Here is a 23,569-nt window from a genome sequence, read left to right on the forward strand (position 1 = left end):
AAAAATTCATTTTTTTTTACGAAAATTAAAAAAAAAAACGAAACAAGATGCGCTAAGACGGCCGATGACCGAGTTGAGTTGCGACACGGCGACTTTTAAATTGATGATTGATTTTTATTGCATCCATTGAACTTGTTTTATCACCGGGAATAAGCGATACATGAAAAATAATCGATTAATATTTATAATTTGTTTTTATTTAAACCAAACATTTAAATACATAATTAATTTAAATAAATAAATAATTAATTTTTACGTCGATTAAAAGTAAAACGTAAAATTCTCCAAATTCTTCGAGCGAGAGATAAATTTTTTTTTCTTTTCAAAGTACTCAGATCATTTTCAGTTACATTTGGTTCTGCGTGTAAGCCTTCTGGAGTCACTGGAGTTACTGGAGTTAAAGAAACGACTTCTCCAGGCAATGGAATATTTTCCACACCATCCCCCTGGCCTTTGATTAAAACTTTAACCTCTTTTCCGTCTTTATAGTTCTCGATGGCCTGCTTAACTTGGATTTCCAGCGGGGATTTATTCATAGAGATGACGTAGTCGCCTATTTGAACACCCTGGAGATCATTGCAGAGTCCTTCCGCAAGTTCAGCGACTTTTTGTAATATTTCGGAGATACTCGTGTTGGAATTGCTGCCAGTCAATTTTTCTGTTTCTTGTTCTAAAAAAATATTACCTTTTAATTTAATATTAAATAGATAAGATTATTATCGTTATTATTTTAAAATAGATAAATTACCTTGACATGATATTGAATTATTGACATTTATCATTATTGATGCGATTAAATCTTTAGCAAGAGTATCAGAATTTTCGGACATTGCTTGTTAATGAAAATTTTTGTCATGACAGTTTGTTGTCACATGAAGCTAGTCATTTAAAAGAAAAAAAAATTTATTGTTAAGTTATATATCAACTTAAACAAAAACATTCTATTTTATTTATTTTTAAAAATAATTTATTCATAATTTCTTTTCTTTTTCTAATTACGAAAAAAAATTGTAATCTACGAAAAAGTTTTTTTAATTAAAATATAGTTATGTGGGTACTCATTCTACAGGGAATTGAATAAATTGACTGAATTTGAATACTAATTCCTGTCACAAAAAAAAAGCCAGCCTTACCCGGAATGGAAAGATAGATTTCTTATGTAAATACAATAAAGCTACTATAGTGTAATTAATACTTATTTTGTAAGCTTGAACATATATTTTAAGGAATCGAGTTATGCTGTATCAGTCAGAACTTATTAGAGGAGTAAGCTGCAAAAAAAAAGCTTTTTTAAGTTTTTGTTAAATTTTCGAAATCATCAAATTGTTAGAAAAGATTCTTGAAAAAACAACTAATAGAATGAAAATTAAAGCTAATTGTTCCAGCTTTAAGATACTTTTTACAGAATTAAGTTATCACGTTCGGTTCAAAAGTTATTCAAGGATAAAGCCAGAAAATTCATTTTTATGAAAATCAAAAAAAATTTCATACACCCACAACTTTCAAACTAATTTACCTATTAGGCTCATCTTCGAACTTGATTATGGTAATCACCCAATGAATAAGTGTATACAAAATTTCATGAAGATCCGTTAAGAATTACGGGTGTTATCATGATGACAAGACGCGTTATATCGTATATATCTAAGCTTTTGAGTGGATGGTATTTTTTGACTCTACTAGGTAAAATAAGATATATAGTGGCAAAATTCTTTGATAATTCCATCATGAAACCTTTTGCAATAATCCGATTTCTAAAAAAATCTGCCTAAAAAAGCATGTCAGACTAAATAATATTTTTCCATTGACCCAAAAGGTAGATAGTAAATTGCGCACGCAGATAATCACAAGGGTGGTCCAGAGAGCAGACTCACCCGAGATCGATTAACGGCGGCGCATTACCGATTGTCCCCTGGAAAAACACTCGGGTTTCCTCCGCAAGCGCAGTCCTCATTTTCTCTTCCCGACTTCATCGTTGTCGACAGATCCCTTCGAGGGACTCACCAGCTTGCAGTCCTGTGGCATTTCTCTCTCACCCTCGCCTTCTCGCCCCACTGTACAAAACTGTGCCAGTAGGCCGAGTATCACACGTGATTCTTCCTATTAATTTTTATACTCCTGACTACTTCACGCGTCTCCATTTCTCTTTTTTCAACTCATCTCAAGTCTTGAAACCGATTTCGAAAATTTTCCTCACCACTCAAGTGAAAGTTTGCGTTTTTAAAAATAAAATTGTAAAGCATTACTATTACTACGACACTTCTAATTACCTTAATGTCATCACACAATTTATAAAAAATAAATCATGGACAAGCGAAGATCTTTCGATAACGGACTAATGGAACAGGCTCTGCCCATCCCAGTTCAACTTTATCTTTGGCGTCAATTGAGGTAACTTTTTTTTACATCTCATTTCTTCGCTAAGTAATTATTTATTTTAATTCGGTATTTTTCTCGTAAATAATAATAATAATAATAATAATAATAATAATAATAATAATAATTTGACAGACCATTTACTAGAGCGAAGCTCGGAAAATTACACGAGGCATCATGTACAGTAAGTTTTTAACTTTCTTGTTTAAAATCATCAGAGCGTTAAATACTACTTTGATATTTATAAAAAGTTAATAATCATAATTTATTTATTTATTTTTTATTTTTTTTCAGTTCTGCCAAAATGCGCCCGGGCATCACGTGAGTTATTTTAATTTTAATTAAATTTTATCATAATTATATCGCACTAATTAATTTTATTTTGTACTCAGGAAATGAAAGAAGCCAGCACGGTAAATATAATTTTATTAAACATAATATTTTTTTCTTATTAGGGGAAGGGAGGAGGCAAAACGGGCTGCTCCCCAAAATTTTATAAAAAAAAAAAAATTTTACTTTTGAAATGTTTATTAAACATTTCAAAATCACTTTTGTAAATATAATAAAGCATTATTTACAATTTTCTTTTTTAAATTTTTCAAAAAATGAGTATTAGTTAAAAAATGTTAATGATTTCTATTTTATGATAAAAACTATTAAATATTCGTTTTTGTTTGCTGTGTATCCAATAATCATGTAAAATATAAATTTTCTTCATGTAAATTACTTACAAAAAAATTTTATTTTGTCAAATTCATTACAAATCCAGAAATTTTTTTTTTTAATCGTAACTGAAATTTTTTTTTATTCACTTTAAATATCATGGAAAAAAAAAAAGATTTAACATATTTGAGTCCTCAAAAAACTTGGTATTTCCTTAAGTACCCTGTTTTGCCCCTCTCTCCCCTATTATAATTTTATCTCTATCAAAAGTAAAAATACCGACTCCAACTTTAAGTTTCCATAACTCATTAAAAAAAATTTTTTTTAAATTCCACAGCCAGAAATTTGCCATAAAAAAGTTTTTGACTACAATCCCCTATAACTTTTTGACCCACAGTTTTTTTCAAAAATTTTTTTCACTGAAAACCGCTGAAATTTTGAACTAGACCCCAAGCTTTAAACTTTTATTTTTTTCATTTTTATATGATAATTTTAAGCCAAATTGCAGCCTAAACTTTATTAAAAAATATTAAATTTTCAGTCTTTCGAAAAAGTACTCGTTCAAAGTCTTCATAATGAATTAACGCCATCATTAATTGAAATATTAAATACTGTACCACGATGGCGTTTAATACAGACAGCATTACCATACGTATTGCATTCAGCAGCTAATTTGCTCTACAACAAGTAATTTTGTTTGATTTCCTATCAATAAATTCATATTTTTTAAATTTTTATTCAATTAATCAATTACTTTAATTTTACAGAAAAGATTTACAAAATATCGGACCAATAGAAACAACGCTATTGTATATTCTTCATTGGTTTTTACTTGATGCCGCTGAAGAATGTGCTGAAACAGATTCAGAATTAGGGATGCAAAATAATCCATTCTATTATCTTTACTCTATACCAACAATTACTGTACGTATTTTATTAAAATTATTTGAAGAGAAAGAAGTTGAGGTGATAGATATAATTATTTGTACAGCTATTTGTATACTTGTTTGCTCCGCTGAGCAACCATATGAAAGATATTGACTTCAAAAGCAACTTGCGGCTTGAAAATGGAGTTAAAATTTGGGAACCGATGAATGAATATCGACATCCAGAGAACTCGTGTTTTACTGCGCACTGCAGACCTAAGCCGAGGTCTTTGTGGTGGAAATTTTCGAGATTAGGAAAGCAGTCGACAGATATTTTTTTTGGCTCACGTAATTTATTTTAGAAAGATATTTATTGAAGTGAATTAAATGATTTAATTATATTGTTTTGTTTTTTTTTTTTTTTAGGTAAAAAGAATGATGAAGATGACAGTCCACCGAGTCAAACTATCAGTATGTGTTTTTCAGAACAAAATTTGCCGACTAATAAACAAGATGATGAAGTAATTAGTTATTTATATTAATGATTTAAATTGAATGAGGATTAATTTATAAATTTTTTTAGAATAACTGGGTTTCGTCGCCAAAAGATACAGTATTTCCGGAAACTATACCTGAAGAAAGTTCAAGTAACGAAGATGAAAATGTAAGAAATATATTGATGTGGGTACTCGTTACAGAGGAAATTAACTTATTAACACAACACTATTTATTATTTGTCAACAAAAAATTTTTTTGTTAATTTTTTTAATTTTGAAACTTACAAAAAAAATTTTTTTGTAAAAAAAATTGGCAGTTTGGTATCAAGTACAAAATTTCTTTTCAAATGAGTACCCTGATCGATATATTTTGAAAATGGTAATGTTTTACTTCTCTGAGAGTAAAAAAAATTTTTCTATTGAAATATATCGATGTGGGTACTTATTCGAGAGACAATTGGCTGAAGAATGCGTTGACGATATTCATTTTGATATATTTATTCACAGGTAATATACCGAATGCCTTTTCCTGGTAACGATAAAAACGGAGATGGAGTTAAAAAAGTTTTTACAATATTTTCCGTAAGTAATTATATTTAAACGATATAAATGTTAAATATTTATTTTAAAGATAAAATAAAAATAAATTTTAAATATTCAGGCCGAGGCGAGTATTCTTCATGTAGCGATGGGTCGCTCTAGTAAATCTCTTGAGTCAACGCTGACGATCGAACGAGTAGGGTACGATAGATCTGATGAAAAGACACTTACAACTTTACAGTTTGGGTAATTGTCAAAATTCAATTTTTACAGCGACGAGTGAAAATTAATCGTGTGAAAAATTTCTTCTAGCATTAAAAGTAAAACGAAAGCTGAAAAAAATGAAAAAAATAATCAAGAAAATGCCAAACAAAAACCTGAACCTCCAATCCAAGAAAATGTCCAAGCTGACCAAAATGAAAACCAATCGACCCGCGCCCCAATGGCCACTGTTGACATTCGCGCGGCAACTTTTATGGACGTCGCGGTTCTGAGATGTCTTTTTATTTCTCAGTGGCAAGAGGAAGGGATTTATTGGGCCCTACAATTTTTATACAACCGGTAAGTAGTTAATTTGTTATTAGACACTTATCTTTATACGTAATAAATACTTAAAATTTAAAGACTACAAAAGATAAATGAAGAAACGTCGATGCAACAAATGCCCAGAAGACGAAGCAATTCATTGCCGATACCTAAAATCGAGGTATCTATTTATCAAAGTCCCGAAAGCAAAAAGAAAGAAGACAAAGAAGTTATCGATATGCCTGCGGATGCACGGGAGCCTTCAACGATGTCAGACTTGGCGACGATCGCCGACCTCCCTTACAACACTACCAATAAAATTAACGAAGAGGGCAGCCATATTAGACGTGCAAGTGAGAAAACAAAGAAGCGCATGAAGATGGCTGACTTGAAGGCTTTTGTTGAAACTAAATTACTATCCAAGTCGGAGAAAAATTTAGAGAAAATTGGACAGGATGAATCTAAACATGAATTAGAAAAAGTTAATAATTCATTAATTTGTAAAAATAAGAATAAAACTTGTGCTTATAATTACAAAATAAAGTAAACTCATTTAAGGACCAAGAATGTCATCGAAGTCTCGATACAGGGGACGATCATTTGACGAGACCAACTTCAACGGCTTCAAGAATTTTTGACGCCCGGGACATTGACCAGATGCTTTACCCGTCAAATTTAATTAAAGGCAAAAGCATGCCGAGCTTAAGGTAATTTCTTTTTGTTAAAAGTAAAAAAAAAAAAATTCTTTCCGTAAATTCTCAAGTTTCTCTAGACGCAAAAACTAGTTGAGATTAAATTTGATAATTAATTACAATAGTTACGATTAAAGTAAGCTAGTTTAATTAAGTGTTTAATAAATTAAATATATAAATTTATAAATGTCTATTCTTTCCGTATGTATCTTTTTCTATTCTCTTTGCTTCCCTTCTTGAATAAAATTCAGCTGCTTGATTAACGAGCTCACTGCTGGTGGGTAAGTCATTAACCTAAAAGAATTTTCCGCTATTCCTTATTTTAAATCTTTAAAACCTTGCTAATTTTATTTTTCCGCTCTTTTTTTATTTTTATCAATATTTGGTAGCGCATGAATGCACCAGTCAAATAATTAGGACCTAGACAAATATCAATAGTATAAAAATGATAAATTAAAATTTTACTAAAATCTGGAGAGCATGAACTGTATTAATTTAATTTTGAACTTTCATATTCAAATAAAAGGTAAAATATTGAGTTTAATTATTGCGTAATTTGAAATAGATATACTGGAGACACAAAAGTCGAGAGGAAGCAAAGTAGATTTTACAGCCAATCTTGCGCGGCGCCCAATCCGATAATTACTGTCACAGAACATACGCCAACTCCGTCACCTGATTATTTAAAACGCCAGGTATTTTTTTCTGTTAAATTTTAAAAGGATTTTCTTTATTTCGGTAATTTTTTAGGGTTCAATAGATAGCCAGCTGGACTCGATAAGCATCCACGGGAGTAGATTGAGTTCGGAACGCAAGCCAAGCCTGACTCGATCTCAAACTGATTCAAATATCACATACTTGGGTGATGACATTCCAGAAGCGCCTGGATCTGCGTATTATATCACTAAAGAAGGCGATATTGATTATCAAATCGTTTTAAAGGTATTATCAAAACTGCACCAAGTTATTAATTGAAAAATTACCGGCCGAGATAAAAATTTTAATTATGAGGTTAAAAACTTTGAAGTCGATCAATTAAAATTACTTTTGTTCAGGCTGTACATTCGGTGGCCTTGAGAGACGGTACTTACTGCACTCCGCGTGTTTGTGAGAGTATTTTGAACCTAGTGGAATTGCTAATGGAGATGGGAGTTTTGAAAGAGTGCCTTGAAGAAGAAGCGAGCAATGCTGGTAACTAAAATAAATTATACAATTTAATACAAATTTAAGTAATATAATTAAACCAGGGTCAGGTCAAGATGTCAATGAGAAACCTGAACGTAAACACGATTCTCCAGTAAACGATCAAGATCCTCGCAATGATCTTGAAGGACGGAATTGGAATGCCCATGCGCTAATGCTGAATTGTGTCTTCCGCGTGATAAAACATCTGGGCTGCCCCCACGGGTGCGCGGATGGAATCCGGGGACCTCAAGCGGACTTTTGCCGTTCCCAAGTCTCCACTATGCTGAGCAAGCTCTTTCAGGCAAGCTCAAGACAGTTTTCCCGAACTCTACGATCGATGATCTCTAACCAGCCCATCCCCGATATTCTTGAGCTGTTTCACTCCTACGTAGGCTTTTGCGTAGAACCCAGCTCGCTATTGTCACCTCTCAGTAAGTATTTTCTTAAAGTAATCCACGTTTACGAGCTTGTCGTTATTTACCGAAACTTAAACCAGATCAAAAGAGAAACGTCAACAAATCACCTGAAACGGCGAATCAAACCAGTTACTCAACTAATTTTGGTCTGGGAAGTGGAATCCTTTCAAATAATACTGCATCAGTAGCAGCAACAGCATCTGCTCTAGCTTCTGCGACGGCAGCCTCAGCGACTGCATCTTACGGCGGTCTCAAATACGCATCGCGTACAATCGAAAGCAAAATACTTGGTTGTATTTTCAAATCTCTTGTAACTCGATTCGTTTCTAGTTCCCGCGAGTTCAAGTCCCAAGAAAATATTGCTATTTACTGTGATATAAAACAATTTATAACTTACGTTAAAGAAAACCACGGAGGTGTTTTCCGACGTGTTGCTCTCAGTGGAATTTTAGATTCCTCGGACAAACCAAATAAACGTTGTAAGTCTAGTATCATAACTACCCGCGTAATTCGTCATATTCATCAGTCAGAGTTCGATGACGATCTAGCTGACTGTCATTATATTGACGATCGAGGAACGAGAAAGGCGTTTAAAAAACGCAGCACCTCCTCTACAGGCGCGGTAAATATTTTTATTTATTCAAATTCTTTTATCAGGATTTAATTACTGATGATTATCATTTTCAAATAAAGCTACAAAGCTTATTAGAGACGGAGCTGAGTGAAGAAAACGTTAAAGTAAGTCAGAGTCCTTTAGGGAACCTGCGTAAGAAACATCTATTGACACCACGTCAGAGCGAGCGTAATTTAGGAATCGGCGAGACCTACGTCAATAGAAAGAACCGCAAGTCTACCAGGTTCCAGTTTGGGGGGATCGTTAACTGGTGCAGACGCGAATATGGAAGGACTGATTCGACTGATAGCCATGACAGCAGCGAGTCGCCCAGCGAGGGCAACTTTATCAGACAGTCGAGCTTTCATCGCGGGCATTGTCGCGTTACCAGACCAGGTCGCGGGTAAGTATTTATTTTGCGCATGATTCCCTAATTTTGATCAGTTATAATTTATGAATTTAACTGCAGTGTTGGACAGACGTTACAACGTGCAAAACGTCGTGTAGAAAATAAACTTAATAAAATAGGATTTGGTAAAGGAAAAAAAAATGAAAGTCTTGAAGAAGCTCCTCATAATTGTAAGTTTCATTAAGTTGTTGAACACTCATGATTTTATTAAATGATTAATTGATTTGTTGATCAGATTTCAGCAGAAGAAATTCAATGGATTTGGGAGACGCGTCGAGGGAATCAGAGTTTGTTGTTTTGAAGGAAAGACGCTTGGTACCATGTGAAGCTGTCTTTGAGGGAATGAAACGATTTTCATTTTTACTAGAAACTTGTCAACCTGGTTCAGTACCTGATCATCATTTAATAGCAGCTATTCTTGATCTGGTATATAATTTATTTTTAGATACCTATCAGAGCCATGTCTATTTGAAAAAATAAAAAAAAATAAAACATTTCAGCCTTATGCGCCAGTTGTAGCGCGAGCGTCTCTGCTGCTGGAGTGTGCGCACTTAGTCCATCAATGCAACAAAGGCCACTGGCCAACTTGGATGAAAATAAACCTTCCGATCTTCCGGCCATCTATTGCAATGAGCACCAGGAATGCTCCCAGTGGATTAAGACGCACGCATGTTCTCCAACGCGCTGCTGGTAAACTGTTTTATCAGTGGGCAGAGGCAATAAGCTCGAGACTCGAAGAATTTATGAACGAAGACAAGCAGAATGTTGATCAGATCATAGCCTTGGTTGCCGATGAGTCAAAGCAACGGGACCTGGTGATTGAAGACGAAGAAGAAGACTTTCTTGATGAAGGTACCTTATAATATTTGTGTTAATTGTTGACTTTTATATGAAGTTATATAATTATTTTTTAGCAAGCATAAATTCGTATGGGTCGCAGTGTCCAGTAGCCTTGCGCATGGTCGCGTGTATCCTGCTCCTCGAAATCACGGCATTTCTACGTGAAACCTATCAGACTTTGCCAAAGTCATCGCGATTGTCAACAAAAGAGCGCCCAGCCCCGTGGGAAAGGATGTACAGCCGAGAAGCTAATCGTCGATGGAGCATGGCACTGTCGTCGATGGGTCATTCCCAGACGTCTGCCCAAAGTCTGCAGTCGATAGCAGGCGACCGTGAGACTGCTGGTGAGTTGAGGGAGTTGATCGAAAGAGGCTCATGGAGTTACGCTAATCCCATCACCAATATATATCATCAACCATCTGACTCAATCGCCCTCGACTTTCGATCAGAGCGAAAAATCAGCTTTGTCCTTCATGAGCCTGACAACGAATCGGAGGGTAGCAGTAAATCAACTGTCACAATACAGCCTGACGATACCATGACCCAACAACAGCAGCTCATTAATGACGCGATGCTCAGTCGTAATGCCGACAAGAAACGTGTTTCAGCAACACCAAGTGGTAGGCCATTCTTACTACGGCGCGGTACTGCCGGAAATACTGGATCATTCAAACGACGTAGTCTTAAATTGCGTCGTAATACTAAAGAGGGAAAAGACATGGAGTGTGAGGCTTGTAAGTTGTTGGTTGCACATTCAGCCTAGGACTGGTGAAAGTCAACAATTTTTTTTTTTTTAAATATTTTAATAATTAACTATTTATTTTTAGTCTACCTGAATGTTGATTGTAATTTACTGCACCCTTTTTTAATTACTGCTAATCATTAAGCATCAACTGCATTCATCCCCCATTTCATTTTCATCATTTAGATTTAAATATCATTTTTTTATCGATAATAATTAAATTTACTAGGGTCTATAATTGAAAAAAAAATTAAGCTAGAGGTTTGATTACTTTGATTCCTGGTGGCGCCCAATTGTCTGATGAGAGTTGGGCGTTAGATTAGTGGTCAGAAGTTTAATTAAAATTTTAGCGTAGATCCTGATAGCAAGTAACCCCTGAATAATAGTTTATTTTCCTTCTATCCTATCGAGTTGTTCGATCGATAGATGCAGTAAGACGAGCGGACTCGATCCAGTCCAAAAGGAAAGTCAGCTCGCTGTCAGATCGCAGTGACACATCCGAACAAGGTTACGGTGGTGAGGTAAGCGGTGAGGAATCTCCAGGAATTTTAAGTGACGATCAGCCACCTGAGAGCCCGAGTGACTCCAACGATACTGATGACACCAACAAAAACTTTCCCTGGATGAAGGTTTTGGTCCAGTTTACTGGGACCTCTAATTTCTTCTGCTCGCATCAGAACTTCTGTCATCCATATTGTCATCGACGGCAGATGCGCGCCTGCGCACGGCTCATTAAATCTGTGAGAAAAGTTTATGGAGAGGAGTTTGGAATAATTAATGAGGCATCGACTTTTGATTTTGATGGGGATGCTAAGAAGGATGGAGCTGACGGAAAGAAAGACAAGAGGATGAGGAAAGTTTCTGATCAGACCAGCGCTCAAGTGTCGCCTGTCAGAAGAAAAGATAGTGTAGGTCGTAAATTCAAGTAAGTATTACATTTTAAATTAAATTTCTGGTCGAATTATTGCACGGAGAAAAACATATAGCAAATTTTACTAAAAATAACAGTTAAAATTACTAAATTCATTGTAATCTTAATACGCTATTGAAATTGTAACTTTTACTATCTTGAGAAATTAATTTTTAGTTATGATTAGTAATTTTTATTTCTTGTTTTAACCGAGATTCGAACCCTAATCTTCCGCACGCGTGTCCTTTCTTATGTCTGACGGTCCAATGTCTCTTTCGGACAAAGGCTTCTGAACTTGTAATAGATATTTCTATATGCTATCTCCAACAACTTTTAATTTTATCGATCTGCTTCGTAAAAATTATAAGCCATTTAGTAATTTTTAGTTGCTGTACAATACTCAATACTACGCGATTCATATGGTTTACAGAAATTACTAAACAGATTGTAATTTTTGTATACTGTAGGGTATTTAATACATATTCTTAGTTAATTTTTATATTTTTACAGAGTAAAAATCGTTGAATCATATTATCAAATGTAGAACTAAACGTTTAGTAATAATTTGATATTTTCTTTATAAAATTTGCTGTTCGATTAATAAAGAATACAAATAAATTAGTAATAAAAATAATAATATAGCAATTTTTCAGATAAACATATAGTATCAATTACTGTTTTGTGATTTTTACAATACACTTAGTAATAAATAGTAAAAGTAATGCACTCATTGATTTACATTAGTATTTCTTACTTAAATATATTAAATATTAAAATATTTTCGAGACTCGTTTTTTCCGTGTCGGATTACATGATAATTAAAAAAACTTTTTTATTTTAAAAGTTTTTTTTTAATAAAAGTTTAATTTTTTGTGTAGAATTGATAAAAATTCAGATGGATCGCAATCAGGACGTCTGACCGGATTAATAAGAGACTCATCCAAAGACTTAGCAGACCAAGACTCTGAACGTGGAGGTTTATCATCTCGAAAGTTTACCGAGGATAACAATGAAGAGGAAAAAGAGCCTCCGGTGATACTAAAATACATAAAGACTCAAGTTAAAGAAGCTTTTCACGCGCCAATAGCGACTCTAGTAAAAGGCGCAGTGGTAATGTCCGAAGATCTATTTGTCGACGTGCTACCGGTTGCTTGGGAGTTACTTCTGGAAGCCAACCAAGAGGTCGCTGCATCCGCGGCGTCTTTGTTCATCATCGCGGCAGTCCGGGCGCCAAATCAAGCCAGCGAGCTTATGCACCACGGCCTCCAGCATTCTAACTCCGCCATTCGCATCAACGCTATTCTAAAATTTCAAGTTTTGTGGAAATTGCGATATCAAGTCTGGCCTAGAATGGAAGAAGCAGCTCACGTTACTTTCAAAGTTCCCCCTCCGGGTATTGAGTTCACTTTGCCTTCACCAAAAATTGGTATAGAATCACTTCCGGTGGTTGATCCGCCTTGGATGCCTCAGGTTAAAACAAAAGTAGAAGAAGTAACTATAAATCAAGAGCGTCATGTAAGTTAATTAGCGTAGAATTGTTTTTTGTAGTTTTAATACAAGGATTATTTTGTTTTATCTTATGAAAATCTTTCGTCCAATAATCGTTGGTCGGTAATAAATAAATTTTTAATTTTTTTAATTATATTATGCCTTAAGATGGATGCGATAATCGTAAAAAATAAAATAATCTTTTAAATTTCGCGTAAAGAAGTAGAAAAAAAAAAGATTAAAAAAAATTATAACTGTAGTAATTAGAAAGCTTTGAAAAAAATTATTATTTTTTATTGATTTTGTTTGACTAGCGATCATTAGTGACAGCTACTAAGACTAGAAAAAAACAACAAACAGAGTTGATAAAGAAGGCATTACAGGCACAGGATGATAAGAAGCGCGAGGAACGAGAGAATTTTTTGATTACGACAATACCGATCACAGTCCAGGCTGCGTACGAACCCAGTCCCGTTGGTGACGATCACGACGAAGGCAATGCTGACGACGACGCCGCTGAGACTCAGCCCCGGAACATGACTCACCATGGGCAGTCAGCACTTTCACTCTTCCCTTCCTCGCTTTGCTCCGCGATCGTCCAGATCATCAACTTGCTCGACGACGCCGCGGTCTCCGATGACGGAAACGCCGTCTACGAGGTCGCCTACCAGGTCATCTGGAGTTGTCTCGTCGAGGACAGCGCTCTCTTTCTTCGTTACGTCTTGGAACGGCTCACCCGTGAGAAACAAGAGCTTATGTTCAAAATACTCCGTCACTTGATACGATTCGTTCCAAGGCTTCCTCAGCAAGCGGCATTTGCTCTCTACAATTACATTATAGGTTATGTAATGTTCTACGTAAGGTCGCCGCATGAGGAAGGCCAGAAGCATATCGGAACTGCTCTGTCGATACTCTGGATGGTAAATTATTGACTTATTCATTTGATTCTTATCCTGATAGCCAGAGTTTCTGATCAGAAAGTTGGTGTACATGAGTTACCTACAAGTTGACTACAAGTTTCCCAGCGACTTGGCGACAATCTACTGCCGCAACCTGTCGTTAACTTTCTGAAAAACTTGTAGTCAACTTGTAGGCAACAGTTACAGAAGCTGAAAGTTGTCAACAAGTTTTCCGGAAAGTTGCGGTCAACTTATGGAACTGTCAACTTTGCGGCAGGTTGTGGCAGTAGATTGTCGACAAATTGCGGCCAACTTGGCTATCAAGGTTCATCAATTTATTGGCCATCGGGTTAATAACTGTTAAAAATCTATTTAATAGGTCGTTCATAGTGTACACGGAATAATGTTTAAAGACTTGAAACAAATATTAAGAAAAGAACAGTGCGACGCATCGATATTACTCACAGCTAATGTTCCCTCCGCGAAGAAGATTATTGTACATGGTCCTCAAGATCCTGACGCTGGTGGTATTCCTTCGCAGTTTCCTGTTCAGGAAGACACTCAGTTTTGTCAGATTCTACGGGAGTCATTGGATTTCTTCGGGATCGAGGAACATAAGCACAAAGAATATTTTCTAGTTGACTACAAAACTCGTACGTTGATAAATTTTTATCCTTAAACCAATTTATCAAATTAAATTAAATTTTCATTTATAACTTTATTTCAGACCAAATTCACAACCCGTCGTCTTATGTCAGAGATTATTATTTTTTCAAGAGATCTCAGTATCCGCAACTGGAACTGATTCACATGAAACCTGAAGACGCTTTCAATGCCTTGCAGCGACAAGAACTCGTTCACAAATTTGTTGAAATAGGAAAAGTTTTATTGACTTGGGCCATTTTGAAAAATGTTGATATGGTGGTTCAAAGAGTTGTTTTTCTGCACGAGGAACTTATGAAGCTTCCGGCGTTTCCTCGTAAAGCTTTAGAAGCTGACTTGGATCTTTATAAAGGCGGAGAAATTGGCAGAGTAAGTTGATTCTTTTAAGGGTTTTAAAGTTCTGTAATAACTTTTTTTTTTATCAACTCAGGAACTGCTTGGACTAGATGTGATGCACAAATTTATGTGGGTGAGATTGATAGCCCGGATGTTTGAAGCTATGGCAGGTAATTTCGCGTACTCGGGAGACATCCACTTGTTCCTGAATGTCCTCAACGGTGCAATAATTCTACACAGCGAGGACTCGTGTATTTTGCGCTACGTAGTCGCGACTTATATAAACGCGGCTCACAATTTCAAAAATATATTCTCGACAAATGGTTATTTGCTGATAATGCCGACACTTTTGCAGCTATACTCTACTCATCAAACAAACAAGCTTGTTACGACAACTGTCGAGTACGCGGTAAAACAGTTTTATCTGATGAACCGGAAGCCATTTATCTTGCAAATGTTTGGAAGTGTTTCAACGATTCTAGACACTGATGAGACCAGCACTCATGGAGATGCCCACAAAGTACCTTCTATATGTTTGTTTAATTTGTTGATGAGTTTGGAAACGCCCTCACCTGATCCGCTCAACATTGGGGAACTTGTTAAAGAAGAAAAACCTCTTAAAGCTATTGATTTTTGTTATCACGATGAAACTGAAATGGTTTCTGTGCTAGATTGTATTTCGCTTTGTGTTATGGTAATTGCTTATGCTGCTGACTCTATTCGCGGGCAACAGATGCTGGTAATAAATCAATAGTTGTTATTAGTATTATTTATATTATTTTGTCGTTTAAATTTATTCTTGAGATAATTTTTATTTTTAGACTATTTTGGAAGCCATATTGCCATGTTACGTTCAGCAAATCCAATTGCCAACGTACAACCGCGAAGGAAAAACGGAAAAGGAAATAATAAACCAATTGGCGATAGCGGTTAAGACTTTGGTAAATAATTCCGAAGCTTTGACAAAATACTATAATGGTCCGCAGAAATCTAGTCCTGAGCACAAAGGATCGAGTCAGAGGAACTACGGCAAAGGCCCTTACTCACCTGGGTTCGAGTACGAGGATGAAACGCACACTACCAAGTACTTGGAACATACCAAAGTTAGGACTTTTTACGAGCGAGATAACGATGACGCGGAGAGCTCACACAAAAATGAATTCCGAAGGCCTAGGGATACTTTGTTGAATATTGTGGGAGATTTTGTTGCAAGAACTTCTGTGAGACTTGCTGAGCTGAATAAAAAATCACAGGACGGCAAAACTATTGAGTTATTGGACTCAAAGTGTCACGTGGTAAGTTTTTAGTGACTATTTGGTATAAAAAAATTTTTATAAAGTTAAGGTAGTACTTTCGATACTACAAGTATCAAATGTGTGCTTTGTGTAACTTGACTTCCGTAGTATTTATATTTGGCAATGCCGCGTAAAAGTAAATGAGATAGAAGTATGCTTACAGTAACTCATCTGTTTCACTCAAAATATGAGATTATGCACAAAAATCTATTATACAAGTTATTGGCTTTACATGTTTGTTTACCAAAATAACATATTGCTTTATTTAATAATGTAACTATTAATAATAAGTATGTCGTATGTTTTGTACTAAAAAATGTGCATAACATTGATATCCCCACATACCCATCATAACCTTTTTGGCGGTGTTGTTACATGTAAGTAACAGAGCACATTTTTCTTAATTAATTACTAATTACTCTTATCAAAAGCTCTGAAGCTCAAGTTCTGATTAACCAAAATGTTCTAAACATTTTTTTCTTTCCGTTGATACCACTTTCATTAAAATTTGAACGTCACTTTTTGCAAAATAAAATAATTTCTGTGATTCCGCATATGGATCAATGGTAAAGGCAAGCATTTTTTTTTTTATTATTAATATCTTTTTTTTTCAGTTCTCTGTAGACCTTAAAAAATTTAACTGGTTCATTATCTTATTATAATGTACCAATATGTCAAGTTTCATTAAATTCTTATCGTTAATTCTAAAACCGTTAGTACTACCTTAATACTCTGATTTTTGTAGCGACTGGCTGATGTTGCACACAGTTTACTGAAGATGGCGCCCTATGACTCTGAAACAATGGGTTGTCGGGGTCTGAGACGTTACATGAACGATGTGCTGCCATCTACCGAGTGGTCGAATGACGATATGAGACCCGCACTGACAATAATCCTGCGACGTCTCGATAAAACTTTCAGTAAAATTTACAAAAAAGCATCAGTGCGTCGCAATACCGACTGGGAGGCGGCCAGCTATTTACTGAAAGGAATCTACGAGACTCTGTCCCGCTATCCCTATATTGCGCACTTTCAGTACTTCAAAACTCTTCTCAGTACTTGCCAAGCATTGATAGTCGGTGACACAGGCCTAGTAGAAGTAACTTCCGGTGCCTCAGCAGCTCTGATGAGCAAAATACCACCCCAGCATTTCTGTTCCACTGTACTGAGACTCATTGCCTTGCATGTGATCTCTCTAGGCGAAGGATACTCGCTGGAGAACGTTTGTGGAGGCTCAACAATGTTCGCTTCTCAAACGCGGACCGAAAACATGCTTCTCAATTTACTGATTCCTCTATTTCTGCGCGTTGGTACTGGGCGCAAAGATGTTCCTAAATTGAGGCCAGCGGATTTGAGCTTCGCTTTAATAGCTGTCCTTAATACTCTGTGGCCAACCGGAACCAAAACGATGCCCATGGCTATGCAGAATTTGAAAGCTACCACAGATATGAGAGCCGGAAGTCTTACTTTCGCTGCTCGAGACACTAAAGTTTCTATGAAACTCTCAATGTCTCTCTATCAAGTCGCTTTTTTAGGTTAATATTCGTTTTATTTTCTACAACACTTTTTACTAAAAACTGGTTCACTTATTAAACTTCTATTCTAGCACTGAAAATAATGATCATCTGCTTTGAGACCGAATTAAAAACAGAGTGGACCAAAATACTCCGCACAATGAGACTTCTCAACAAACGTAACGAAGCTTCAATTCACTTGTGGAATTTCCTGGAGTTTGTAGTCACCCACCGGACTGCTCTCTATATCCAAATGTTGCCTTTTATTGTTCACAAAATAGGCCAGCCACCGATTTCCGAACATGAACGTAATATGCAAACAATAATACGCGGAAAAATAAATGGAGATACATTGGCATATCCAAAATCACGAGGAACGCTGCTTGGTGATTTGCTTCATGAGCTTCGGGATTTAAAGGAAGAAATTGAAGATCGTAAATTTGGTAACCCATCAACCAACAATTTTCCATTAATTGTGTAAGTGAAGTTATAAATTATTAACGATATTGATATCCAATAGATGAAATGCAACCAGAACCTAAACGAAGTGTAGTAGACATGCATCCAGGAGCACCCAATGCCGATGGTCAGCCACGAACTCAACGGCCATCTTTGTTGAACGATTTATGGAGCGGAGAATTGGGCTCTAAAGCTCACATCAGTCGGACACCTGCAGAGACACCTGGGTCCCATTCAACGACGCTGCATTCACTGCCGCACTCGGTTCCGCAGTCGCTGAACTCGGGCAGCGCGAGGTCATCGATGCCTAGTCAGGGATCAGCTCCAAATGGCGCCACTAGAGGTACAACTTTGTATTAAAATTATATATATATTTTTTTTTCATATTAACAATACACAGTCACAAAATTCACAATCACATTCAGTGAATTATCATCGTCATTAGCCACTTTTGTTTATTTTCATTATCATTAACACAAAAAAAAAAAAAAAAACAAAGCCATGAGAAGAAACATTGATGGGGTTGTCACGTTGACTGCTCCGTATCTCAAATTGTCGGTCCTAGGATCGGTATCGAGTGCCGGATCATCAACTCTCAAAGATGCTGCCCCTGAGAATGGGATTCAGGTTAAGTCTGATGATAATCAACCTAGCGAGCCAACAGGTATTTACTTTTTTGAAAACTTATCATCATTTTGTGGACAAATAAATGGTCTAATTGATGATGGTTTATTAAATGTTAAGTGCTGATTTTTTTTTATCCATTTTTGCCGATCATTTTTTTAATGACGAGTATGTGTGTTATTTTATTTTATTGACTGAGATTGTGCTTTAATTTTTTATGGCCATTTATAATGATTGTTTTTATAACAATTTTTATAATCAGGTGTTAAAAGAATTAATACTCCATAGTTTTATCGTACATATTTTGTTATTATAAAATCAAGGTTAGGTCAGCATAAAAAACTTGTCAAGCATAATTTTAAAAAAGAAGAGGAAATAAGTATAGTTAATTAACCTCCTCGATCCTGACGCCCCGTATAGAGGACAATTTGCCAGCATTGACAACTACCCGCTGTTTGTTGAACTATAAAAATGATTATTGCTACAACTTTAAAATAGATGGCTTTAAAATCTATAAACTAGAAAAAATATAAAATATCTTTTTTTGCTTCTTAAAAGGTCTATAAGTATACTTATAAAAAATTATTCAAATTTTGACAACGGCATTTTCTTAAAAATACCACGAGATAAGAATACAGAGGGAAAAATATATTTTTCAATCATTTACAAAAAAAAAGATTGCGTCTAATCATCTAGCTGGTTGTGACTGACAAAATTCTTGATTACACGTTAATTTGTGACCAAAAATTGAATGACGGTCACAAATCATCTAGCTAGATGCGACTGACCAAATTTGTGAAAAAAAATTTTTTGGTCCGAAATGACGGACTCTGACCAAAAAATTTGTGACGGTCATTTCGCATTAGAACAGGCTCGTCATTTAGGTCAGTTGGTCACAAGACCGTCAACGGATCGTCTTGTGATCAAAACTCAAAATGACGGTCATTCCGCATCACTAAGTGTGACTTGTATCAATTAACCAGTTGTCGAAGAGCAGAAGTAGAGGTAATTACACCTATATCTCGGTAATTTGTCGGTTTTCGATAATTATAAATGGCCTTAATGCCCAGAGTTTCGTCTCATTCAATAAAAACAGGTTAAAATTTTATTTTTTATCTCATTAATTGTAAAATTAATGTTTTAAAAAATAAAATATACCACAGTTGGAAGGAGCCATTGTCAAGAGCACTGCCCTTAATTTATAAAAACTAATATTATATTCATAAAAATAAAATCCACTGATGATTTAATTGCTCCCAATGCTAGCTAGGGAACAAAGGTAAGCAGCTCAATAAAAAAAGTTATTTTTTTTTTTAACTTATATATCTAACAATTTAAAATATTATATACATATTTTTCTTATCTATATAACTAATAATTTTATTATTATTATTAAATAATCTGTGTTCCTTGTGTGTCCTGATGCTTATTTTAAATCGTTAAGCAACGAACCTAGTCCACTATCTACTTTCCATTCACTCCTTTAAATCTTTTATGATTATAAACTTATTTTATTTAAAAATAAACACCTCTCTATTAACTTTATCTATAAACTATCAACTATCAGCTATTAATTATTAATTACTAATTATATTTGTGACAATCACATTTATTTAAAGCGTTTTAATAAAACACTGTTTCTATTTACGTAATAGCAGTATTTTAGACAATGGTAATGTCCAACAGTTGGTACCCCTTACTTTCGATTTGTTGCATAGATTTAATGCGCACATACTGTGTAATTGCTTATATGTGTCCTTGTTGTTTATTATGTGTTACAGCTGTTTTAAAATAAATTTATTTTCCACTGCATCTAAGCGGAAAGTTCAAATTTATATTCTGTTTAGCGGAGTTAAAGTTGCGCTTCCCGCAGCGGATGTTGTGGGAAATGAAATTCACACAGAGAAAAGTAGGCATTTACACACGAGGTTGGGAATGTTCTACTTTTCTCCCTAGGTGTGCTATTTACTATATTTATTATTATTATTATTATTATTGTTTCCTCATATCGAACTCATTTGTCATTTGCCGCCCATCAGTAATTAAGCTTTTGAAAGCTGGCTTTTCATTAGATATTTGTTGTCATTGTCGCATGTTTCAGATAAAAATGATGAACGCAAGCATCATCTGCTTCATCCGTTGTTTACTCACCAAAAAGCGTCTAAGCGACTGAGCTTTATACCTTCTGTAGAATTTAGACGCGCTTCAGGTAACATAACCTCTGTATTTAATCGTCATCCTTAAGGGGGGAAGCTGGTCTGAGACACAAAAAAAAGAGCGTATTTTTGTGATTTTTTTTTTTCAGAGTACCTTTTTTTATTAATATTCTTAAAGTTTGTGACATTATCAAGCATCATTCCAAGAATATTCTGCTATATTTTCATAAAAAAATATTGAAAAATAGGCCAGTTGTAGTGGCCACGATCACAATGGCGACTGGCAAGGATTACATGTTCGGCGCCACCAAGAGATTTTTTTATTATCAACAGTCAGCCCAGCCTCTTGGTACTGAGTCGACTGATTAGGCTAACTTTAAACAATGAAACTGTCAGGATCGAGTATCCACCCGTTTCCTGGTTACTAGGAATAATTAATTGAAGGATAAGAAATTAATCAATGATACTCAGTGGTTATAATATGAACAATAGATTAACTATTAATTTTAGTCAATTCGGACGTTAAATAGAATCTACGTCACTCTATAATATTAATAATTCAATCCCGACAATATTAAACGGACTCTACTTCACTCAATATAACATGTGTCCAAAATCTTACTGCGTACTTGTATTCTTAAATCCAAGGCGAGGTGTCCAAGCTTTCATCCTTCCTACTGAAACTGACGCAATGTGTCCATAACAACATGACTTTACAATGCACTTAATACAATATTTATTCTAAGCTAGATATAAGGGCTCTCCCGCCGACCAAGACTCGTCAAGCTCACGTTTCCAAGATGACAATGGTACGGCCGATGTTTTCGTGATATTTAGTAAGTTGCAACGCAACCCAAATATGGCGTCACCAGGTGATGACAGAAATTGAGGCCTATTAGGCCTGATTAAAAGAAAGTCCTTCCAGGATGTGAATGAGTGTGCGGTAGTGCTATGGCTAAAGAGGCAAATTTAAATAATACAATAAAAAAATGTCATTTAAATTTATCGGCTACAACCACTTCATCTCAAATCAAAAAAACAAAAAGGTTTTTTTAGTGCATAATTTTATCTTAGATTTGAACAAACGATTTTTTTTTTAAATTACTTATTTTTTTATTAAATAAAAGGAAGAATTTTTGGCAAAAATCAAAGTTTTTTGATCGCACCTTTACCAAAAATTCAACAATGAATATTTTGTTTATTCCTTCGTTCAAATCCAAGATAAACTTATGTATTAAAGAAATCTATTTGATTTTTTGATTTCAGATGAAGCAATCATGAGTTATCCTGCCTACGGCATGAAGACTTTTTTTCTCGAGGTGACTTGGTTCTCCCCACTACCACTGGCTTATTTCTCAATATTTTTTTATGAATATTTAGCAGAATATTCTTGGAATGATGCTTAATAATGTCACATATTTTAAGAATTTTAATAAAGAAGGTACTCTAAAAAACAAAATCACAAAAATATGCTCTTTTTTTTTTGTATCTCAGCCCTTAATAAAAGAAACGATTTAAAACGATTAGAAAAAAAAATATTAAATACTTTTTAATACTTTTGAATCGCCCTTCTTATGGGCATTTAATATTGCTAATCGTTTGTTTTAATTAGGGAGATCGGATTCCTCCCTTAAGATCGTAGCTAAAATTGGGAGCGAGGGTTAACTCTTTATCTCTGCTCGTTCTGGCTGGTGCTCTGATCATTCAGCTTATTGTCATTGTCATAATTATAATTGTATTTAATTTTGCTTGTTTTGTCTAATTGTCCATATCAGCATGGTCTGTGTTAAGAGGTAATAATTGTTTTTATATATTTTTATAATACCATAATGCTTAGTGGTAGTTGAGTATTTAGTTATTGCTATATATATTAATATATTAGTCGAATTTATAAATTGGTTGATTGGTTAGCGAGATTGCTGATTTATTGAGATAAAAATAAACAGGAGAAGTTGTGACGAGTCAGTTGAGTCCAAACAGTCCGATAGACGACAGTTCAGGGGAGTCCCGACAAGACAAGCCACGATTACAACGTTCGATGGGCCAAAGCAAAAAGACTTTTCGGTTAAGAAAAAGTCGACGGACTCATATTGAGGTACTTGATTATCAATTAATACTTTCATTATTTAAAACAAAATTAAAAAATAAAAACAAAACCAATGTTGATAGATTCCACACTTGAAACTAGAACAAGAAACCCAACCAGTAGTGCCAACATCCCAAACGCCGCCAGCGTCAGTGGAACAGAAATCTAGTTTGTTAGTCACTGAACCGCGTACGCGCCGAAGTTACTCGATGCGTCCCGGCGACCTGGAACGTCTTCCTACGATGAATTTGACTCCTGCTCCAGCACTCCAACAGAATCTGCTGCATCCAGCTTCTGATGTCTCCTATGACGAAGACACATCCAGCACATCCGGTTACCGCGAGTCCTATAGCATACAGTTGGTAACCATAGAAGGCCGCGAAGCCCATCCACCCCCTCTGGCCTCTCCCGACCTCAACGATCCCTCTACCAGTAGTACTACTACCAATTGCATGGCCTTTGATGGCAGCTCCCCTGACTGCTCATTGAATGGCAACAGCGCCAGTGGTGGAGAAAAAACGGCCCTTCTTAATTCCCAGCAGCGCACTGCGTCACAGCAATCTCTGCTGATGGTTTTCCAACCTCAAGACGAAGACACGTTGATTTAACAACCGGCTTTGGTTTTTAATTATAATAGTAAAGTGATTCCAAGAATTGTTATTATTGTAAAGTGATATAGTTGTAGTTTCTTAAATTAAATTTAGATATTTATACGATTTCGGTAGCTATTTGGCTGTTTTTAAGGCCTAATTTGTACAATTTGTTGAAAATAAAT

General features: G+C 35.3%; 2 protein-coding genes across 9 annotated transcripts; one reads left to right on the plus strand and one right to left on the minus strand.

Annotated features, from left to right (window-relative positions):
* Window positions 1-245: 245 nt before the first annotated feature.
* On the minus strand, window positions 246-16,712 carry LOC103570447 (uncharacterized). The gene is made up of 3 exons (XM_008548193.2): window positions 16,679-16,712; window positions 749-878; window positions 246-670 (listed from the first exon to the last, which is right to left on the minus strand). The coding sequence occupies exons 2-3, from the start codon at window positions 828-830 to the stop codon at window positions 246-248; spliced, it is 507 nt and encodes a 168-aa protein (XP_008546415.2). The 5' UTR covers window positions 831-878; window positions 16,679-16,712.
* Window positions 2,011-23,550, plus strand: LOC103570420 (protein unc-80 homolog). 8 transcript variants are annotated; one of them, XM_053738848.1, is made up of 39 exons: window positions 2,011-2,391; window positions 2,512-2,560; window positions 2,671-2,697; window positions 2,769-2,789; window positions 3,581-3,726; window positions 3,807-3,963; window positions 4,031-4,253; window positions 4,332-4,426; window positions 4,489-4,569; window positions 4,910-4,984; window positions 5,064-5,188; window positions 5,255-5,503; window positions 5,567-5,948; window positions 6,026-6,174; window positions 6,411-6,440; window positions 6,725-6,854; window positions 6,910-7,101; window positions 7,215-7,350; window positions 7,407-7,775; window positions 7,841-8,382; window positions 8,454-8,776; window positions 8,843-8,952; window positions 9,018-9,208; window positions 9,283-9,634; window positions 9,697-10,356; window positions 10,776-11,289; window positions 12,153-12,789; window positions 13,077-13,682; window positions 14,041-14,314; window positions 14,389-14,693; window positions 14,755-15,399; window positions 15,482-15,955; window positions 16,701-17,490; window positions 17,562-17,912; window positions 17,990-18,271; window positions 18,428-18,592; window positions 19,819-19,831; window positions 22,655-22,803; window positions 22,878-22,967. In XM_053738848.1, exons 1-38 carry the CDS (start codon window positions 2,306-2,308, stop codon window positions 22,800-22,802), a joined length of 10,104 nt encoding a protein of 3,367 aa, XP_053594823.1. In that variant the 5' UTR covers window positions 2,011-2,305; the 3' UTR covers window position 22,803; window positions 22,878-22,967. The 8 variants fall into 8 exon arrangements, with proteins under 8 accessions (XP_053594823.1, XP_053594817.1, XP_053594820.1 ...); XM_053738842.1 differs by lacking the exon at window positions 19,819-19,831 and having other exon boundaries at window positions 22,878-23,550; XM_053738845.1 differs by lacking the exon at window positions 19,819-19,831 and having other exon boundaries at window positions 18,494-18,592; window positions 22,878-23,550.
* Window positions 23,551-23,569: the final 19 nt, after the last annotated feature.

Source organism: Microplitis demolitor, chromosome 4, assembly GCF_026212275.2.
Source record: "Microplitis demolitor isolate Queensland-Clemson2020A chromosome 4, iyMicDemo2.1a, whole genome shotgun sequence".
In the NCBI taxonomy this organism is placed as follows: domain Eukaryota; kingdom Metazoa; phylum Arthropoda; class Insecta; order Hymenoptera; family Braconidae; genus Microplitis; species Microplitis demolitor.